The sequence below is a fragment of the Mobula birostris genome, chromosome 15, assembly GCF_030028105.1.
Source record: "Mobula birostris isolate sMobBir1 chromosome 15, sMobBir1.hap1, whole genome shotgun sequence".
Taxonomy (NCBI): domain Eukaryota; kingdom Metazoa; phylum Chordata; class Chondrichthyes; order Myliobatiformes; family Myliobatidae; genus Mobula; species Mobula birostris.
Genome location: NC_092384.1, coordinates 52,859,387 through 52,881,856, shown reverse-complemented (window position 1 = coordinate 52,881,856; position 22,470 = coordinate 52,859,387). Strand labels below are relative to the sequence as shown.

Sequence of the window (22,470 nt, the reverse complement as noted above, 5' to 3'; positions counted from 1 at the left end):
ACAATAGCTGGAATTGCAGAACCAGGGGTTACAGTTCAGGATACAGGTTATGCCATGAAATATCTTTTCACACAGAAGCAGTTTCCCTCTAAGGTGTGCATGCACATACATCTTTTGCTACTAGCGCACAAAGGAATATAAACTGCGCACAAAAGATTGTCACCTTCTACCTTGTTGGCTTGTTAAGTATATTTCACGATCATATACAGTTACATTTCCTTTTCTGGTTTCTGATGTGGATGGTATTGGCAATGTGCAGTTTGCAGTGACACACATCAAAGTTGCTGGTGAACGCAGCAGGCCAGGTGGCATCTCTAGGAAGAGGTACAGTTGACGTTTCAGGCCGAGACCCTTCGTCAAGACTAACTGAAGGAAGAGTGAGTAAGAGATTTGAAAGTTGGAGGGGGAGGGGGAGATCCAAAATGATAGGAGAAGACAGGAGGGGGAGGGATGGAGCCAAGAGCTGGACAGGTGATTGGTAAAAGGGATATGAGAGGATCATGGGACAGGAGGTCTGGGAAGAAAGACAAGGGGGGGGACCCAGAGGATGGGCAAGGGGTATATTCAGAGGGACAGAGGGAGAAAAAGGAGAGTGAGAGAAAGAATGTGTGTATAAAAATAACAGATGGGATACGAGGGGTAGGTGGGGCATTAGCAGAAGTTAGAGAAGTCAATGTTCATGCCATCAGGTTGGAGGTTACCCAGACGGAATATAGGGTGTTGTTCCTCCAACCTGAGTGTGGCTTCATCTTTACAGTAGAGGAGGCCGTGGAAAGACATGTCAGAATGGGAATGGGATGTGGAATTAAAATATGTGGCCACTGGGAGATCCTGCTTTCTCTGGCGGACAGAGCGTAGGTGTTCAGCAAAGCGGTCTCCCAGTCTGCATCGGGTGTCGCCAATATATAAAAGGCTATATCCGGAGCACCGGATGCAGTATATCACCCCAGCTGACTCACAGGTGAAGTGTTGCCTCACCTGGAAGGACTGTTTGGGGCCCTGAATGGTGGTAAGGGAGTAAGTGTAAGGGCATGTGTAGCACTTGTTCCGCTTACAAGGATAAGTGCCAGGAGGGAGATCAGTGGGGAGGGATGGGGGGGACGAATGGATAAGGGAGTTGCGTAGGGAGCGATCCCTGTGGAAAGCAGGGGGGGGGAGGGAAAGATGTGCTTAGTGGTGAGATCCCGTTGGAGGTGGCGGAAGTTACGGAGAATAATATGTTGGACCCAGAGGCTGGTGGGGTGGTAGGTGAGGACCAGGGGAACCCTATTCCTAGTGGGGTGGTGAGAGGATGGAGTGAGAGCAGATGTACGTGAAATGGGGGAGATGCATTTAAGAGCAGAGTTGATAGTGGAGGAAGGGAAGCCCCTTTCTTTAAAAAAGGACATCTCCCTCGTCCTAGAATGAAAAGCCTCATCCTGAGAGCAGATGTGGCGGAGACGGAGGAATTGTGAGAAGGGGATGGCGTTTTTGCAAGAGACGGTGAGAAGAGGGATAGTCCAGATAGCTGTGAGTCAGTAGGCTTATAGTAGACATCAGTGGATAAGCTGTCTCCAGAGACAGAGACAGAAAGATCTAGAAAGGGGAGAGAGGTGTCGGAGGTGTTGGAGTTTGCAGTGATTTGTTTGCAGATTTTAGAACTAGATTATTTACACTTATTATTGAAGAAATTATTCAGCGCACACATTGTCACTGGGCAAAGAATTGACCTGCACGAGATTTTTGCACATACTGATCATTACAAATTAGAAGGTGATGAACTAATGAAATTTTATATCAGTGAAATTGTGTTATTAAATATCTTCATGAAGCTGGAGGTATTTCTTATGCTAAGAGGATCGAGAGATAAGAGACAAAGGAACATGGTACGGAAGTAGATGATCAAGCATGATCATATTTATTTATCTCTTGAGATACAGCACAGAATAGGCACTTCTGGCCCTTCAAACCATGCTGCCCAGCAACCCTTTAACCCTAGCCTAATCACAGGACATTTTACAATGTCTAATTAATCTATTAGCCGATACGTCTTTGGACTATGGGAGAAAACCAGGTAACCTGGAGAAAACCCACACATTTTATGGGGAGGATTTAAGACTCCTTACAGATAACGTTTGAATTCAACTCTGAACTCCTATGCCCTGAGCTATAATAGTGTTGTGCTAACCACTATGATACTGTGGTCCCATATTGAATGGTGGAGCAATATTTAAGCCCTATTTATGCTCCTATTTTTTAATGTTTCTGTGTTTTAAATATCACCACATAATTTGCATTGATGCAGAGTTTATATAAAGAGGAGAATTGTAGTTTTATGACTAATCTAAACTATTCTGATGCATAGAATGATTATTCTTCAGCAGTACAAGCAAAATCCCTTCTACCTTCTGGAATGTCATAAGCACCATTGACTGTAAGGAAATAGCATCATGATTATAAAGACAATGTTCTTCCTCACCTGTTGCAATACTTATTCATTCTCAGAGGTGTAAGTTAATTGGAGCCACTGATGATAGCAAAACCAAAAATTGTTATGGTTTGCAAATTTGGATCATTGCTGTTATCAAATTGTTTTAGATTATTTTAAATCCACACATGATTAAAAGTTAATACTTTGCATGGAAATTTTCTGGGATGGTTACATCTCATTTAGGGCCTGTCCACAACTATTCTATGATTGAATGAACCCAAGTTTAACAAGGCAAAGTCTGGCTGCATGAATGAACTCTGAACTTAGGATTACAATACACAGAATTTAAAGAGCACAGAAGCAAGGTCTTTTTTGCTTTGTGCATTTCAGTGTTTATGTTCCGCAACAGTCTCCTTTGATCTAACCATGTCATCAACTTATTCTTCGATTCCTCTTCCTGCCATGTCCTATCTAGTTGTTATTCTGATTTACTCTAGATTATTGAGCATTTCAGTTTATTGATTGAAAGAGAAAAGTTGTTAATATAGTTACATATCTAAATAATTAACTATTGACCAACATCTTTTGAGTTTCCTTTATCCGAAATTCTGGAATCCAAAAAGTTTTTTTCGCCAACTGCTGACGTCAGCACGTGGCAGCACTAGCAGAGGCCGCCAGGTGTCAGTTGTGGCTCAGCACTCATACTGGTTACACATGCATTTGCTGTTTGCTGATATTTTGTGTTTAATTTCACTATGAAAATGTCAAAAAGAGCCGCAGATACCCCTATGAGTAACAATGAGAAAAAGATAAGGAATCTTCTCTATCAATAACGCAGAAAGTGGAGTTATTGCAGAAGCTTGATTGTGGTGTGTCTGTGCAGCGTCTTACTGAAGAAAATAGTGTCAGAACTACCACTGTATATGATTTAAATAAACAGAAAGACAAGTTACTGAAGTTTTATAGTGACAGTGACGTTCTACATTTATTCCAATAAGTCATTTACCATGTGTTTGATTCAGTTTGTTTGAAGCTGTATATTTTTATGTTTTATTGAATGTTTTTGTTGGAAATAAATTTTTTCTTGTCATTATTCCTTAAACAATACAGTATAACAATTATTTACATAGCATTTACATTGTATTAGGTATTATAAGTAATCTAGAGATGATTTAAAGTATATGGGAGGATGTGCGTAGGTTTGGTGCGCTGCTAGGTCTTAAAAGTCCACCGCACTGAGACAGGTTAAATAAGGGACTTGAGCATACATATTTTTTGGTGGTGTTTTTTGGTATTGGGCGTGGGGGGGGGGGGAGGGGGTCTGCAATCTGAAAAATTCTGAATTCTGAAATGCAACTGGCCCAAGGATTTCGGATAAGGGATTGTGGACCTGTATTTCAAATCAAAAGGAATTGGCTTTGATAATTTATTGCTTCATTCTACAGTAACCTTTTGCAGCTTCATATGATGAAATATAATGAAAGTTAGGATGATGTATCTGCAGGTGAAACAGAGTTTTCTGCTGTGAAAACCTCACTGTCACAAATAATCTGTTATGAAGAGAACCTGCAGGGTGGCCTGCCCATTGCGCTTGATTGACTGGACATTGAAACATTCCTAAAGGCATCTTTTGCTTACTGTGGCTCAGTAACTGGAACAATTGAAGTACTTTAGTAGATAGCAGTAATACTTGGCCAGTTAATGGAAGAGGGGGAAATATTTTACACAAGATTGGATAGTAACTCCTTATACCGACTATCTTGCTGGCGAACGTGCAGTCCCTGGTGAATAAAATCGATGATCTCAGAGCTAGGTTGCTGAATCAGAGGGACATTAGGACCACATGTGTCCTTTGTTTCATGGAATCCTGGTTAACCCCTTCCATACCGGATGCAGCTATTCAGATTGACTGGTTTAGTATAGACCGTCAGGATAGAGCTATAGAGTCTCTGAAAAGTAGAGGTGGAGGAGTATGCCTTATGATCAACTCCTCTTGGTGTACAAACATATCAGTGCTGTCCCAATTCTGCTCACCAGACCTGGAATATCTAGCAGTAGAGTGCTGTCCTTTTTTACTTCTCACGGGTGCTCTCTGGGGTCGTTTTGGTAGCAGATTACATTCCACCTTAGGCCAATGTCAAGCAGACTTTAGATGATCTGAGCAATGGTATCAACCTGCATGAAACAGCGCACCCTAATGCCTTCACTATCATTTTGGGAGATTTCAACCAGGCCAGTCTTAAAAAATCACTAAGCAACTACCATCAACAGAGGAAACAACACACTGGACCATTGCTACACCGCCATCAAGAATGCCTACCATGCTATTTCATGCCCTCACTTTGGGAAGTCTGATCACCTAACTGTACTTCTACTCCCTGAGCATAGGCAGAGACTGAAGACTGCAGCACCAGCAGTGAGGACCAAGAAGGTTTGGACAAGGGAAGCACAGGAGTGCCTATAGGACTGCTTTGAATCAGTGGACTGGACTGTATTCAGGGATTCATCTTCGAACCTGGATGAGTATGCTATAGTTGTTACGGACTTCATTAAAACCTGTGTGAATGAGTGTGTGCCCACAAAGACTTACTGTACATTCCCAAAGCAAAAGCTGTGGATGAACCAGGAGGTACGTCGTCTGCTAAAGGCTAGATCTGTGGCATTCAAGTCTGGTGATCCAGGCCTGTACAGAAAACCAGGTATGACCTGCAGAAGGCTATTTCAAGGGTGAAGAGACAATTCCGAATGAGGTTGGAGACGACATCGGATGCACGACAACTCCGGCAGGGCTTGCAAGGCATTACTTCCTACAAAGCGAAACCTAGTAGCATGAATGGCAGTGATGCTTCACTACCAGATGAACTCAATGCCTTCTATACCCATTTTGAAAGGGAGAATACAACTGCAGCTGTGAAGATCCATGCTGCACCTGATGGCCCTGTGATCTCTGTCTCAGGGCCCAGTGTTAGACTGTCTTTAAAGAGAGTGAACCCTTGCAAGGTGGAAGGACCTGATGGAGTACCTGGTAAGGCTCTGAAAACCTGTGCCAACCAACTGGCTGAGGTATTCAAGGACATTTTCAACCTCTCACTGCTATGGGCAGAAGTTCCCACTTCAAATAGGCAACAATTATACCAATGCTTAAGAAGAATAATGTGGGCTGCCTTAATGACTATCGCCCGGTAGCACTCACATTGACAGTGATGAAATGCTTTGAGAGGTTGGTTATGACTAGACTGAACTCCTGCCTCAGCAAGGACCTTTATCCGTTGCAATTTGCCTATCACCACAATTGGTCAACGGCAGATGCAACCTCAGTGGCTCTCCACATGGCTTTAGACCACCTGGACAACACAGACATGTACAACTTTCGCTGTTGTTCATTGACTATAGCTCAGCATTTAATACCATCATTCCCACAATCCTGATTGAGAAGTTGCAGAACCTGGGCCTCAGTACCTCCCTCTTCATTTGGATCCTCGACTTCCTAACCAGAAGACCACAGTCTGTGCAGATTGGTGATAACATATCTTCTTTGCTGGCAGTCGACACTGGCGCACATCAGGGGTGTATGCCTAGCTGACTCTACTCTATATATGTGTGGCTAGGCACAGCTCAAATACCGTCTATATATTTGCTAACGATACAACCATTGTTGGTAGAATCTCAGGTGGTGACGAGAGGGCGTACAGGAGTGAGATATGCCAACTAGTGGAATGGTGCCGCAGCAACAACCTACCATTCCTCATAGAAGGATCAGAAGTGGAGAGAGAGCAGTTTCAAGTTCCTGGATGTCAAGATCTCTGAGGATCTCAGCTGGTCCCAACATATCGATGTAGTTATAAGGAAGGCAAGACAGCGGCTATCCTTTATTAGGAGTTTGAAGAGATTTGGCTTGTCAAAAAATACACTCAGAAACTTCTATAGTTGTACCATGGAGAGCATTCTGACAGGCTGCATCACTGTCTGGTATGGAGGGCTGCTGCACAGTACCAAAATAAGCTGCAGAAGGTTGTAAATCTAGTTAGCTCCATCTTGGGTACTAGCCTAAAAGTGCCCAGGACATCTTCAGGGAGCAATGTCTTAGAAAGGCAGCTTCCATTATTAAGGACCTCCAGCACCCAGGGCATGCCTCTTTTTCACTGTTACCATCAGGTAGGAAGTACAAAAGCCTGAAGGCACATACTCAGCGATTCAGGAACAGCTTCTTCCCCTCTGCCATTTGATTCCTAAATGGACATTGAATCTTTGGACACTACCTCACTTTTTTTAATATACAGTATTTCTGTTATTGCACATTTTAAAAATCTATTCAATATATGTATACCGTAATTGATTTACTTTAAAATTATTTTTTTTTTCTGTCGGCTAGATTATGTATTTCATTGAACTGCCGCTGCTAAGTTAACACATTTCCCGTCACATGTCGGTGATAATAAACCTGATTCGGATTCTGATAAATGTTTGGTGTGAATGTCAGACTTTGCATGAAGTTGGTGTGCTGCCATGATATTATGAAGAGAAAGAATACATAAGCAGTAATGAAATCCATAGGAATATGCACAAAGAATTATGATTGTATTAAGCTCTGACTTTGAGAATACTAAACAAATCAAATGATTCATGGTTGTACAGCATGAAAACAGGCCCTTTGGCCCAACCAATTTAACCTTGCTGTGCACAGTGCTAATCTAATTTAGCCCCATTTGACTATGTTTGGCTCTTATCCTTCTAAACTTTATTTAAACATATGAGGGGTGATTGATAAGTGTGTGGCCTAAGGTAGAAGGAGATGAGTTATTAACTTCAAACTTTCTGCATTTTCACTCAAAGAATTAAACTGCACGTGCATGTAACGAGAGCTGTAGAACTCATCTAGTCCTGACGAAGGGTCTCGGCCTGAAACGTCGACTGCACCTCTTCCTAGAGATGCTGCGTTCACCAGCAACATTTATGTGTGTTGCTTGAACTCATCTCCTTCTACCTTAGGCCACGAACTTATCAATCACCGCTGCTGTGGACCACCTGGAGGTCCAAGATGCTCTCGTTACATGCACGTGCAGTTGAACTCTTTGAGTGATAATGCAGAAAGTTTGAAGTTAATAACTCATCTCCTTCTATCTTAGGCCATGAACTTATCAATCACCCCTGCTGTGGACTGCTTCTACAAAGAAGGGATCCGTATGCTCCAGGAGGAGACTATGTTGAAAAATAAAATTGACTCCTACCTTAGGCCAAGAACTTATCAATCACCTCTCGTATACCTGCCAAATGTGCCTGCCTCTAATACTTGCTCTGGCAGATCATTCCACATACCCACCACCTGTGTGTGGAAAAGCTTGCCCCCCAGAGCCTCTCTAAATCCTTCTCCACTCAATTTAAACTTCTGCCCTTTAGTCTTAAATTCCCTTACACTTGGAAAAAGACTATGACTATTTATCCAATCCATTCCCCTTATGATTTTATAAACCTTTGTAAGGTCACCTTTCAGTCTCCTTAGCACCAGGGGAAACAGTCCAGGCATATCCAGTCTCTCCTTAGAATTCATGTCCTTCATTCTTAACGACATCCTTGTCAATCTTTTCTCCAGCCTCTAGCAAAATCATATCCTTCCTGTAGTATGGTGTTCAAAAGTCCGCATAATACCCGTAGTGCAATGTCACCGGTGACCTGTACAGCTGTAACACTCATTGTTCCAACTGATGAAAGCAAGCAGGCCATTTGCCTTTATCATGACCCTGTCTCCCTGTATGTAGTTCCACTTTCAGGGAACTGTATGCTTCTACCCCCAAATCCCTTTTGTGTAAAGCACCACAGGGTCTTCCCATTTACTGCGCATGTTGTGGCCTGGTTTAACTTCCTCGAATACATCTCTTCCCCCTTATCGGATTTAAATTCCATTTGCCATTCTTTTGTCCACTAAACCCCCAGTTTTGGTGTCACCTAGTATATACAAATTATTCGCTACATTCTCATCCAAGTCATTAATATATATGACAAAAAAAATACAGAGAACCAGTGTGGATCCCTGCATTACCCCAACAATAATCCCTGGGGCCTCACAAAATAGGACGATGAAAAAGCTCCAGACTTGCCTCAGTCAAAAATTGCAGATAGCTACTATTTTCCTTATAAACAATGTTTCCAGTTAATCCACAGGATAGGGGGAGAAAATATACTTTTCTAGCATTATGTTATTACTTATAATTTGAAGAGCAGGTGCCCTTTGTGAGAGACATACATCCTTGAAGTAAACAAGCTGAATCCAAGGCTGCTTTCAGTTTGTGAAACACAGTCATGCCTGTAGCTGTATTTATCACACATAAGATAGAGCTTGAGTGACCTATGTTTTGAGGGAATAAATGCATTGCAACATTTCTCCTTTTTGATCTGATTTTAAGGAAGTATAAGTGGTCAGATGGCTCATATATCTGCAATTGCTCTGTAATGTGTACCCTATCTGTATGTGTTTATCCTTACGGATTTTCAGCACCTATATCTTCAATCTCATTCAGTTTGTGGTATATGATGAATTTGGAGACAAAGGTTCTTATGGTCCTCCTAACGAGGCAGTGAGTGCCACTACAGATGAAACGGTTATGGAGAACATAATCTGCGTGCTTTATTGATACTAAAACTTTACCTGAGAGTAAAATTCTACCTGAGAGAATTTGGTCATGGTATAGACTATTAAATTTGTGTTAAATAATGTGTTTTTTGTTTTATTGTTACATGGTTACTTATAAGACCATAAGACATAGGAGCAGAAATAGAACGTTTGGCCCATCAAATATGCTCTGTTGTTCAATCATGGCTGATCCTTTTTTCCCCTCCTTAGCCTCACTCCCTGGCCTTCTCCCCATAACCTTTATGCCTTGTCCAATCAAGAAACTTTCAAGCTCTGCCTTAAATACACCCAATGATTTGGCCTCTACAGGTGCCTGTAGAAACAAATTCCACAAATTCACCACCCTCTGGCTAAAGAATTTTAAATGGACGCCCCTCTATCCTGATGTTGTACCCTCTTGTCCTAGACTCCCCCACCATGGGAAACATCCTTTCCACATCTACTCTGTATAGGCCTTTCAACATTCGAAAGGTTTCTATGAGATCACCCCCTCATCCTTCTAAATTCCAGTGAGTACAGACCCTGAGCCATCAAACGTTCCTCGTATAATAACCCTTTCATTTCTGGAATCTCCTCTGAACCCTTTCTAATGCCAGCACATCTCTTAGATGAGGAGCCCAAAACTTTCACAATACTCAAGGTGAGTCCTCACCAGTGCCTTATAAAGCCTTGGCATCACATGCCAGCTCTTGTATTCTGGACCTCTTAAAATAAATGTTAATATTGCATTTCCCTTCCTCACCACTGACTCTACCTGCAAGGTAACCTTTAGGGTGTTCTGCATAAGGACTCCCAAGTTCCTTTGCATCTCAGATTTTTGTATTTTCTCCCCATTTAGAAAATAGTCTGCACAATGATTTCTACTACCAAAGTACATGACCATGTATTTTCTGACATTGTATTTCATTTGCCACTTTCTTACCCATTCTTCTAATCTGTCTAAGTCCTCCTGCAGTCGTACTATTTCCTCAACCCTACCTGACCTTCCACCAATCTTTATATTACCTGCAGACTTGGCAACAAAGCCATCTATTCCATCAACTAAAATATTGATATACAATATAATAAGTGGCAGTCCCAACATTGACCCCTACGGAACACCACTGGTCACTGGCAGCTAACCAGAAAAGGATCCTTTTATACCCACTCGCTGCCTCCTATGAAATAGCCAATGCTCTAACCATGGCAGTAACTTTCCTGTAATGCCATGGGCTCTTAACTTGGTAAGCAGCCTCAAGTGTGGCATCTTGTCAAAGGCCTTCTTAAAATCCAAATATACAACATCCACTGCATCCCCCTTATCTGTCCTACTTGTAAGCTCCTCAAACAATTCCAACAGTTTTGTCAGGCAAGATTTTCCCTTAAAGAAACCATGCTGACTTTGTCCTATATCAGCGGTCCCCAACCACCAGGCCTTAAAGAAACGATATGAGTCAGCTGCACCCTTCTCCTCATTCCCTGTCATGCACTATTGAATTTGGACATAGGTTTGCCAACTGTCCTGTATTTGCCTGGACATCCTGTATATTGGGCTAAATTGGTTTGTCCCATATGGGACCGCCCTTGTCCCGTATTTCCCCTGCTAAGGTAGAGCGTTCCCATGAAACTTTTTGTGCCGAAATGGCATAAAGCGAAGAAGCAATTACCATGAATTTATATGGGAAAAATCTTTGAGCGTTCCCAAACCCAAAAAAAACCTACCAAATAACTCATAAAATAACACTAACATATAGTAAAAGCAGGAATGATATGATAAATACACAGCCTATATAAAGTAGAAATAATGTATGTACAGTGTAGTCGGGAAGATTAAGCCAAAACCGATTTGTGGGAAAAAAAATCGGCACATACACGCATGTGCACGTCACATATGCACACATTATGCATGTGCACACAGGTGCCTGTGCAAGGCTTCATGGTTATGGTTGTCTTTCTCGGGGTAAACTCAATGTCCCATATTTGACTGCTACTTTTGTCCCTTATTTGGGAGTGAGAAAGTTGGCAACCCTAACTGTAAAAGACATGTTGAGGTGAGTTCTTAAACACTGCCCCCCCCCACCCCCCGGTTGGCCGGTCTGTAAGAATATTGTCAATATTAAACCGGTCTGCGGTGCAAAAAAGGTTGGGAACCCCTGTCCTATTTTGTTCTGTGTCACTAAGTACTCCATAGCGTCATCCTTAACAATTGACTCCAACATCAACTTATGTTCCTGTTATTGTTGTATTCGTGAGAGGAAATGTTGAAACGTGTAATTAACATTTTTATACTAATCAGTTTTTCCTCCCAATTTACAGAATCTGTCTATGACCTACTGCCAAAAGAGCTACAACTTTCATCAGGTGAGACAAAAATTGCATCAATGAGTCAGAAAAGTGGTGGTGATGAGGCAACTTCTCCCCCTTCCGCTGCAGTTGCTCCTGGTATGCAATTCTATTCAATTTTCTTCATTTGAATCTAAATCTGGTTGTCATGTGCACTGCCTGTAGTGGTTCAAGACATTATTTGAACTGCTGTCATTCTCAGAATTAGTGACTGTTCTAACTAGCAACATACTTTAAGAGGAACTGTGTTACAATACCTGAGATCCTGAAATAATCATTATTTTAATTTGTCATTGATTGTGCTTTATATTTAAACATATATTTGGAAAGAAATGGGTTGTTTTGATTCAATTTAACAGAAATTGCAGGTAAACTTGGGAATATCTGTTCATTGACTTGTTACTGTTTTTCCTATGCCTCCATTAAAATATTTTAAAGTAGCAAAATGGAAATTTAAATAATTAATAATTTTCAAAGGTTTTTGTTACATCCTTTGTATTTGAGTTTTTGGTGGTAAACTCTGATGCCACATTTAGAAGTTGTAAATATGAATTTTGATGCTGTTTGATAACATCTGTGCAATTCCTCTAATGTCAAAATAGCTTGAGGTGCTTTGCAGGATCAGGGTCACAGCAAATCTTTCAGGAAGCACATTAAAAGCTTATCAAGGAAGTAGATTTTAAGAGATGTCCAGAAAGGAAAGAGGAATATTTTAAGGAAAGACTTGTTAGCTAAAGATGTAATGAAACTATGTATCTAGAATGATTGCATGACTAGATGAGATCACAGCAATGAAGAACAAGGGCATAAAGTGATTATGCAAGAATGAAAAGCTGAAGATCAAAACAATTCTGAACAGTGAACATACAGGTGATGAGTAAATAGAATGGCATGAGTTAGGAGACAGGCAGTAGAGTTTTGGATGACTTTCATTTTGTCTGCCTATCTGTCTATCTAATCTATCTATCGATCAGAATAGGCCCTTCTGGCTCTTCGAGGCGTGTTGCCCAATAACCCCTGATTTAACCTAAGGGACTGTTTACAATGGAACAATTTACAATGACCAATTAACTGGTACATCTATGGACTGTGGGAGGAAACCGAAGCACCTGGAGAAAACCCAAGTGGTCATGGGGAGAACGTACAAACTCCTTACAGGTAGAGGTGGAATTGAACCCAGGTCACTGGTACTATGAAGCATTATGCTAACCACTACTATGCTACTTTGCTGCCCCACAGAGTGTTGTATGAGGAATGCCAGCTGTATGTGCATGAGAATGAGTTTCATCATCTAATGTGCTCAGACAAGAATAGAAATGGGGGTGGAATTGCTAATATTACTAATGAAACAGATACTACAGTTCAAAGTTCATCTCAAGGCCAATTATGCCAACAAAGTTAAGAAAGAGAATTTACTTAGTGAACACTTCCTGTTAAGGACTCAGGCTGAAAAATAATTTTTAAAAAACTGAAGTTGTTGTCAGCATACATGTTTGAACTAAAGGCTGTTTGTTCAGGAAATGTTTTAAGGGGCAGGCTGTAGATAAGCATAGGAGGAGGTCAACAGTACAGATCTTTGGAGAAAGCCCAATTCAGAAGCTAGAAGCCTTTGCAAGTGATTTTGTGATGATGGCTATTTAGATAAAAATAGAACCAAGCCAGCATAATCTAACACAACTGTAAGGTGGTGATTAGACATTGGTAGAGAATGGTATGGTGCACCACTGACTGTTTTATCAGCAAACTTAATTTATTCTGTTCTCTGCACAACAAATTTCAATAACTTTTGATAGAGTGAAGTTAGATCCAATGTTAAACGCTGTTTGAATTTAGTGTTACTTCATGAGATGTTAAGTTCATCTGATTACAAACTATTTTCTGGAGTTTCATGGGCTTTTCTTCTCTTCCTGTTACTCCTTTTTCCCCTCTGCTTCCACCTTTATCTATCTACTTTTTGCAAAAACTTTCTGTTTTCATTCTGTTTTGTCATCCAACATAGACATCACCATCTTTTCTTGGGCACTTCATTCTGTTCATCATTTAGAAGACCATAAGATATTGGAACAGAGTGAGGCCATTTGGCTGATTGAGTCTGCTGCACCATTCAAATATGGCTGTTTTTTGTTCAATCCGGTTCTCTCTTCTCCCCTTGTGAAACAAATTTATGTGTTTCTCTTTTTCCTCTATATTGTGTCTTTACTATTATATGCCTCACAACTTTCATTTTATTTCTCCCACTTTAGGCTTGTTGCAAGAGTACTCCTTTTTGTTCTATTAATTAGCATGTTTCTCTTTTTTATATTGCTTTTTATGGAAACTTGAAGGTAAACTCAAAGGTACTGGCTCTTAGATTACTGCAAAAATGCTTAGATTTCCAAAAGTTGGTTAAAGCCTTAGATTGGGAAGTACCAATTTAATTCTGGTTAACTTCACTGGAGTCTTGTTGCCACAGATACCCTTAGCTATATTTTCCAGTTGATACTATCTTCAGACAGTTGGTTACATTTCAAACATATTTCTCTAAAAAAAAAACTTGCAACATCCATTTCTTTCACTACAATATTTTAAAATTAGTGAGAAACGCGACAGAGGTGGCAGTGACGGGGAAATAAACACTGGATTGCTAATCAAGGAGGAAATTATAAGTGTTTAAGACACAAATGTCAAATCTCACTGATTAGGGAAATAGTAGAGAGCTGCAAGCTTGAGAAAGCTTGGCCTGATGATATGGTGGGATTGAGTGTGGTCAGGGACCATCTATATTGGTGAGCCAAATGTCAATCTATATTTAGTCTAATAATGGCTAAAAGGATTATTTTAATATCTTGTGTGTGGGTTCACAATGACAAAATATATTATGTAGATAGAGACCAAAATTATTTTTAAAAGATAATGGAATAAATTGATTTGGAATTGCATGGGATTTATAGCTACTTCATTATGACTTTGCCTTTAAGTAGTTCCGAATCCGTTCTGTCAGGTGTATCTCATCATTCAAATGTAATTGGTACTTGTGTCCAGCATTAGAAACACACAATAGAGCCAAAAGTGTCACTCGCGAATGCCATCTTCCACCTTCCATGCTAGAAGTCTGAGACCATGACCAGGTTTAAGGATGTTCTAATTTTGGTAAATCTGAAAAAAATGTGTTTACAAAAAATACATTCTACAATTCTGAATCTTGAATCAAGAGCAAGAGAACTGAGGAAATCCTATGAAGTGAGAAGTTTAATAGGTTTCTCTAAGAAAAGGAATTTATTGGTAATCAACACACATCAAAGTTGCTGGTGAACGCAGCAGGCCGGGCAGTCAAGTTTTTTAGTGAAAGAGAAGGTATTTATATCAAACATAAAGATGACAGTTTAACAGTCTATGAAAGCAATTTCGGGTTGACATTAGCAGAAAAAGAAGTAACATAAGCATTAAACCCCTTTGTCTATAATTTAGAAAATTGGAGGGTGGAATTGATTCTGTCTACAAGATTGCAGCATTGTTCTTTAAAGTAGTCAGCTGAATTAATTGCATCACAGATGTCAACTGCCAGAAGAACCTTACATGGCATATTCAGTTCATGTTTGAAATGTTAAAGGAAGTGTAGAAGTGTTTCTGTGTGTAGAAAGCCCCTTATATGAGAATATGAATATATATTTTCAGTGGAACAGCCGAAACCTATCCTTTGTCAAAGTTAAATTTTATTCAAATCAATGGAATCGATATTTGATTTTCAGTTTGGATGAAAGATTTGAATCGACCTAGAATACCATAAGGGAGGGTGGAACATTATCTCTGAAAGACACAAAAGCCAGAGGTAAAATAACCAAATAGGAACAACAGTTAATGTAATTTTTGGAAGTGTATCAAAGTTTTGGAGAAATCGGGGAAGTGCATGATTCAAGTAAATTGCAAACTTGAGAGTCATAATGCAATTGTACTTTTCTGGAGTAAATCCATATGCAAATTCTTCACTCTTGGAAGCATACAATCATAACCACCACAAAACCATAGTTGCCAGAACTTATTCTTCTCAACAAAGCAACCGGTAATAACCATGATGTTGGTTGAAAAAATTGGTGCTGGGAGTGTAATTGTCAATTATCAAACTCGATAATAAGTCAAATTGTCATAGTTTCTTGTTGTGAAGGACGTAAGTTTGGAACTGGGGCTGTAAGACTTGCAATAAAAAAGAAATATTTTTACAATGAAATGTAAGCACCGAACATGGCTATTTTCTTAACTCGTGATGAATAAAGAACTAGGAAACCAGTTATGTAAAATGGCTAAAATAAATTCAAGCGATCTTTGACCATTTTCATACAGAATGAATGGCGTTCTGTAAAAATATGATGACATAGATTACAAATATTTTGTACAGATTCATAGACACTGGATGGAATTCGTACTATCTTATGAAAAGCAGTTAATTTCAATACTTCTCTACTCCTCCACCTCCAAATTAAAACTTGAATTTCATGTAAAGATTTAAAATCGTTTTACTTTTATAGGTTCCATAACTATACATCTCTGAAATGGATATATTTTCCCGTATGTTTAAAATGTTTGATGTAGTCTGCTCATGATTTTTTTGTTATCTTTAACCTACTGACATTTATCATTGAGAGCAAATTAATTGGTAGTACATTAGTCATAGTCATACTTTATTGATCCCGGGGAAAATGGGTTTTCATTACAGTTAACATATATATTTATTATTTTATATATTGTATATAGTTATGTTTAGAAATCATTAATTGCAGAAAAGGAATAACAAATAACATTGCGAGGGGTAGAGTACTTTGCAGGGAATGGTGTGACACTTCGGTACCAGTGACATAGTAAAAAAAAATGGACAAGGTTCAGCAGGGAGATTTCAGTAGTTAGCAAGAAAATGTTAAAAGCATCATCTCAAAAGTAGTAATTTCTAATTACTCACAATGCCATCTGCGAGCAACTAAAAAAAAGGGGTGACATGGTGTGAAGCATTTTTGCAGCGAAGGTATGGGGGGGTGGTTGGATTAGTTTTGGGTAGGTGGAATTTGTATAAACCAGACTTAATGTATCTCAATGGAACTGGAACCAGTGTCCTCGTTACATTTAGAAATAAAGGGTTAGAGAAAAGAAATTGGAAAAGTTTTAAGCAGTTTGCTAGGGACTACAAACTGAGGTGTAACCTTGAAAAAGAGAGAAAAAGGTGCACAAAAATTGTTGAAGATAGTGTGTTAGAGCAAGAAGTAGTTGCATTTTAAGTAGGATGCATTTAAGGAAATGCATAAGTTCAAATCTAAATGCGCAAAATGTTCAAAGCTTCATTTATTATCAAAGCATGTATCTGTATACAACTTGAAATTTGTGATGTAGCCATGTGGCTACGTGGCTACAGGGGAAGCTCAGGAGTGCTTACAGAACTGCTTTGAATTGGTAGACTGGACTGTATTCAGGGATTCATCTTCGAACCTGGATGAGTATGCTGCAGTTGTTAAAGACTTCATTAAAACCTGTGTGGATGAGTGTGTGCTCACAAAGACTAACTGTACATTTCCAAACCAAAAGCCATGGATGAACCAGGAGGTATGTCGTCTGCTGAAGGCTAGATCTGTGACATTCAAGTCTGGTGACCCAGGCCTGTACCAGAAAACCAGGTATGATCTGCGGAGGGCTATTTCAAGAGCGAAGAGACAATTTTGAATGAACTTGGAGAGGACATCGGATGCACAACAACTCTGGCAGGGCTTGCAAGGCATTACTTCCAACAAAGCGAAACCCAATAGCATGAAAGGCAGCGATGCTTCACCACCAGATGAACTCAATGCCTTCTATGCCTGCTTTGAAAGGGAGAATACAACTACAGCTGTGAAGATCCCTGATGACCCTGTGATCTCTGTCTCAGCGGCCGATTTTAGGCGATTTTTAAAGAGAGTGAACCCTCGTAAGGCGGAAGGTCCTGATGGAGTATCTGGTAAAGCTCTGAAAACCTGTGCTAACCAACTGGCTGGGGTATTCAAGGACATTTTCAACCTCTCACTGCTACGGTCAGAAGTTCCCACTTGCTTCAAAAAGGCAACAATTATACCAGTGCCTAAGAAGAATAAGGTGAGCTGCCTTAATGACTGTCGTCCGGTAGCACTCACATCGACAGTGATGAAATGCTTTGAGAGATTGGTCATGACTAGACTGAACTCCTGCCTCAGCAAGGACCTGGACCCGTTGCAGTTCACCTATCACCACAATAGGTCAATGGCAGATGCAATCTCAATGGCTCTCCATGCGACTTTAGACCACATGGACAACACAAACACTTCTTCCAGGATGCTGTTCATTGACTATAGCTCAGCATTTAATACCATCATTCCCACAATCCTGATTGAGAAGTTGCAGAATCCAGGCCTCTGTACCTCCCTCTGCAATTGGATCCTCGACAAACTGTGCGGATTGGTGATAACAAATCCTCCTCGCTGATGATTAACGCTAGGCATAGCTCAAATACCATCTGTAGATTAGCTGACAATACAACCATTGTTGGTAGAATCTCACGTGGTGACGTGAGGGCGTACAGGAGTGAGATATGCCAACCAGTGGAGTGGTGCTGTAGCAACAACCTGGCACTCAATGTCAGTAAGACGAAAGAGCTGATTGTGGACTTCTGGAAGGGTAAAAATGAAGGAGCACATATTAATCCTCATAGAGGGATCAGAAGTGCAGAGAGTGAGCAGCTTCAAGTTCCTAGATGTCAAGATCTCTGAGGATCTAACCTGGCCCTAACATATTGACGCAGCTATAAAGAAGGCAAGACAGTGGCTATACTTCATTAGGACTTCAAAGAGATTTGGTATGTCAACAAATACATTCAAAAACTTCTATAGATGTACTGTGGAAAGCATTCTGACAGGCTGCGTCACTGTCTGGTATTGGGGGGGGGGGCTGGGCTACTGCACAGGACCGAAAGTGGCTGCAGAGGGTTGTAAATTTAGTCGGCTCCATCTTGGGTACTAGCCTACAAAGTACCCAGGACATCTTCAAGGAGTGGTGTCTCAGAAAGGTAGCATCCATTATTAAGGACCTCCAGCATCCAGGGTATGCCCTATTCTCACTGTTACCATCAAGTAGGAGGTACAGAAGCATGAAGACACACACTCAGCTGTTCAGGAACAGCTTCTTCCCCTCTGCCATCCAATTCCTAAATGGACGTTGAATCCTTGGATGCTACCTTACTTTTTTCAATAGATAGTATTTCTGGATTTTGCATGATTTCAATCTATTCAATATATGTATACTGTCTAAAGTATACCGAGTAAGATTTACTTATTTGTTATTATTTTTATTTTACCTTTTTTTCTTCTATATTATGTATTGCATTGAACTGCTGCTACTAAGTTAACAAATTTCACGTCACATGCCAGTGATTGTAAACCTGATTCTGAAATTATGACCTTATGAAAACAGTGTCGTCTTGGCTTACAACAAAAGAAATGGGCGTTAAAGATTGAGTATTAAATATTCCAGATATCTTGGCATTTTGGAAGGGAGAAGAGAAGTTGATCCAAAAAAATATTGCAATGCTGGAAACAAAAGATATCCTGGAACAGTCCTTTAATATCCTAATAGAGAATGGAATGCTAATAACATAAACAGCAAAGAGAAGGAAAAATTTTTGACACAAACAACAGGAATTCTGCAGATGCTGGAAATTCAAGCAACACACATCAAAGTTGCTGGTGAACGCAGCAGGCCAGGCAGCATCTGTAGGAAGAGGTGCAGTCGACGTTTCAGGCCGAGACCCTTCGTCAGGACTAACTGAAGGAAGAGTGAGTAAGGGATTTGAAAGTTGGAGGAGGAGGGGGAGATCCAAAATGATAGGAGAAGACAGGAGGGGGAGGGATAGAGCCAAGAGCTGGACAGGTGATAGGCAAAAGGGGATACGAGAGGATCATGGGACAGGAGGTCCGGGAAGAAAGACAAGGCGGGGGGGGGACCCAGAGGATGGGCAAGAGGTATATTCAGAGGGACAGAGGGAGAAAAAGGAGAGTGAGAGAAAGAATGTGTGCATAAAAATAAGTAACAGATGGGGTACGAGGGGGAGGTGGGGCCTAGCGGAAGTTAGAGAAGTCGATGTTCATGCCATTAGGTTGGAGGCTACCCAGACAGAATATAAGGTGTTGTTCCTCCAACCTGAGTGTGGCTTCATCTTTACAGTAGAGGAGGCCGTGGATAGACATGTCAGAATGGGAATGGGATGTGGAATTAAAATGTGTGGCCACTGGGAGATCCTGCTTTCTCTGGCGGACAGAGCGTAGGTGTTCAGCAAAGCGGTCTCCCAGTCTGCGTCGGGTCTCACCAATATATAAAAGGCCACATCGGAAGCACCGTATGCAGTATATCACCCCAGTCGACTCACAGGTGAAGTGTTGCCTCACCTGGAAGGACTGTTTGGGGCTCTGAATGGTGGTAAGGGAGGAAGTGTAAGGGCATGTGTAGCACTTGTTCCGCTTACACGGATAAGTGCCAGGAGGGAGATCAGTGGGGAGGGACGGGGGGGACGAATGGACAAGGGAGTTGTGTAGGGAACAATCCCTGCGGAATGCAGAGAGGGGGGGGAGGGAAAGATGTGCTTAGTGGTGGGATCCCGTTGGAGGTGGCGGAAGTTATGGAGAATAATATGTTGGACCCGGAGGCTGGTGGGGTGGTAGGTGAGGACCAGGGGAACCCTATTCCTATTGGGGTGGCGGGAGGATGGAGTGAGAGCAGATGTATGTGAAATGGGGGAGATGCGTTTAAGAGCAGAGTTGATAGTAGAGGAAGGGAAGCCCCTTTCTTTAAAAAAGGAAGACATCTCCCTCATCCTAGAATGAAAAGCCTCATCCTGAGAGCAGATGCGGCGGAGACGGAGGAATTGCGAGAAGGGGATGGCGTTTTTGCAAGAGACAGGGTGAGAAGAGGAATAGTCCAGATAGCTGTGAGAGTCAGTAGGCTTATAGTAGACATCAGTGGATAAGCTGTCTCCAGAGACAGAGACAGAAAGATCTAGAAAGGGGAGGGAGGTGTCGGAAATGGACCAGGTAAACTTGAGGGCAGGGTGAAAGTTGGAGGCAAAGTTAATAAAGTCAAAGAGTTCTGCATGCGTGCAGGAAGCAGCGCCAATGCAGTCGTCAATGTAGCGAAGGAAAAGTGGGGGACAGATACCAGAATAGGCACGGAACATAGATTGTTCCACAAACCCAACAAAAAGGCAGGCATAGCTAGGACCCATACGGGTGCCCATAGCTACACCTTTAGTTTGGAGGAAGTGGGAGGAGCCAAAGGAGAAATTATTAAGAGTAAGGACTAATTCCGCTAGACAGAGCAGAGTGGTGGTAGAGGGGAACTGATTAGGTCTGGAATCCAAAAAGAAGCGTAGGGCTTTGAGACCTTCCTGATGGGGGATGGAAGTACATGAGGACAGCTTATCCACTGATGTCTACTATAAGCCTACTGACTCTCACAGCTGTCTGGACTATACCTCTTCTCACCCTGTCTCTTGCAAAAACGCCATCCCCTTCTCGCAATTCCTCCGTCTCCGCTGCATCTGCTCTCAGGATGAGGCTTTTCATTCTAGGACGAGGGAGATGTCTTCCTTTTTTAAACAAAAGGGGCTTCCGTTCCTCCACTATCAACTCTGCTCTCAAACGCATCTCCCCCATTTCACGTACATCTGCTCTCACTCCATCCACCTACCACCCCACCAGCCTCCGGGTCCAACATATTATTCTCCGTAACTTCCGCCACCTCCAACGGGATCCCACCACTAAGCACATCTTTCCCTCCCCACCTCTCTCTGCATTCCGCAGGGATCGCTCCCTACACAACTCCCTTGTCCATTCGTCCCCCCCATCCCTCCCCACTGATCTCCCTCCTGGCACTTATCCGTGTAAGCGGAACAAGTGCTACACATGCCCTTACACTTCCTCCCTTACCACCATTCAGGGCCCCAAACAGTCCTTCCAGGTGAGGCAACACTTTACCAGTGAGTCGACTGGGGTGATATACTGCGTACGGTGCTCCTGATGTGGCCTTTTATATATTGGCGAGACCCGACGCAGACTGGGAGACCGCTTTGCTGAACATCTACGCTCTGTCTGCCAGAGAAAGCAGGATCTCCCAGTGGCCACACATTTTAATTCCACATCCCATTCCCATTCTGACATGTCTATCCACGGCCTCCTCTACTGTAAAGATGAAGCCACACTCAGGTTGGAGGAACAACACCTTATATTCCGTCTGGGTAGCCTCCAACCTGATGGCATGAACATCGACTTCTCTAACTTCCGCTAGGCCCCACCTCCCCCTCGTACCTTATTTACTTATTTTTATGCACACATTCTTTCTCTCACTCTCCTTTTTCTCCCTCTGTCCCTCTGAATATACCTCTTGCCCATCCTCTGGGTACCCCCCCCCCCCCCCTTGTCTTTCTTCCCGGACCTCCTGTCCCATGATCCTCTCGTATCCCCTTTTGCCTATCACCTGTCCAGTTCTTGGCTCTATCCCTCCCCCTCCTGTCTTCTCCTATCATTTTGGATCTCCCCCTCCCCCTCCAACTTTCAAATTCCTTACTCACTCTTCCTTCAGTTAGTCCTGACGAAGGGTCTCGGCCTGAAATGTCGACTGCACCTCTTCCTAGATGCATGGGAAGGTATTGGGGTGATAACTATGTTATGCTTTGAAGGAATCTTAGATGGTATAAAAAAGGACAATTCCATTGAGAGGAAAAGAGAGAGAAGGAGGGTGAGAGAGTGCAGAGAATACCTTGCAATAATTTATTCACTACTGATGTCAGGCTCACTGGCCTAACATTTCCTGGCTTATGCTTAGAGCCTTTCTTAAATAATGGAACAACATTAGCTATCCTCCAATCCTCTGGCACCTTACCTGTGGCTAAGGATGTTTCAATATCTCTTCTAGGGCCCTGCATTTTCTGTGCTAGCCTCCTACAGGGTCTGTGAGAACACCTAATCAAATCCCTGGGGATTTATCCACCCTAATTTTCCTGAGACAGCAAACCCCACCTTCTCTGTATTCTGTATATGGTCCATGACCTGACTGCTGCTTTGCCTTACTCCTATAGACTCTGTATCTGTCTCCT

General features: G+C 41.8%; 1 protein-coding gene across 4 annotated transcripts in view; it reads left to right on the top strand.

Annotated features, from left to right (window-relative positions):
- nfat5b (nuclear factor of activated T cells 5b) overlaps positions 1-22,470 on the top strand; it is a 210,357-nt gene that overhangs the window by 103,659 nt on the left and 84,228 nt on the right. For 3 of the 4 annotated variants that reach the window (XR_011889267.1, XM_072279812.1, XM_072279811.1), the window contains exon 2: positions 11,334-11,459. Coding sequence is in view for 3 of the 4 variants with exons in the window: in XM_072279812.1 (XP_072135913.1) it covers positions 11,334-11,459 (126 nt within the window). In the remaining variant the exon portion in view is untranslated. The remainder of the gene's footprint in view (positions 1-11,333; positions 11,460-22,470) is intronic. The other variant, XM_072279813.1, reaches the window with a different exon arrangement.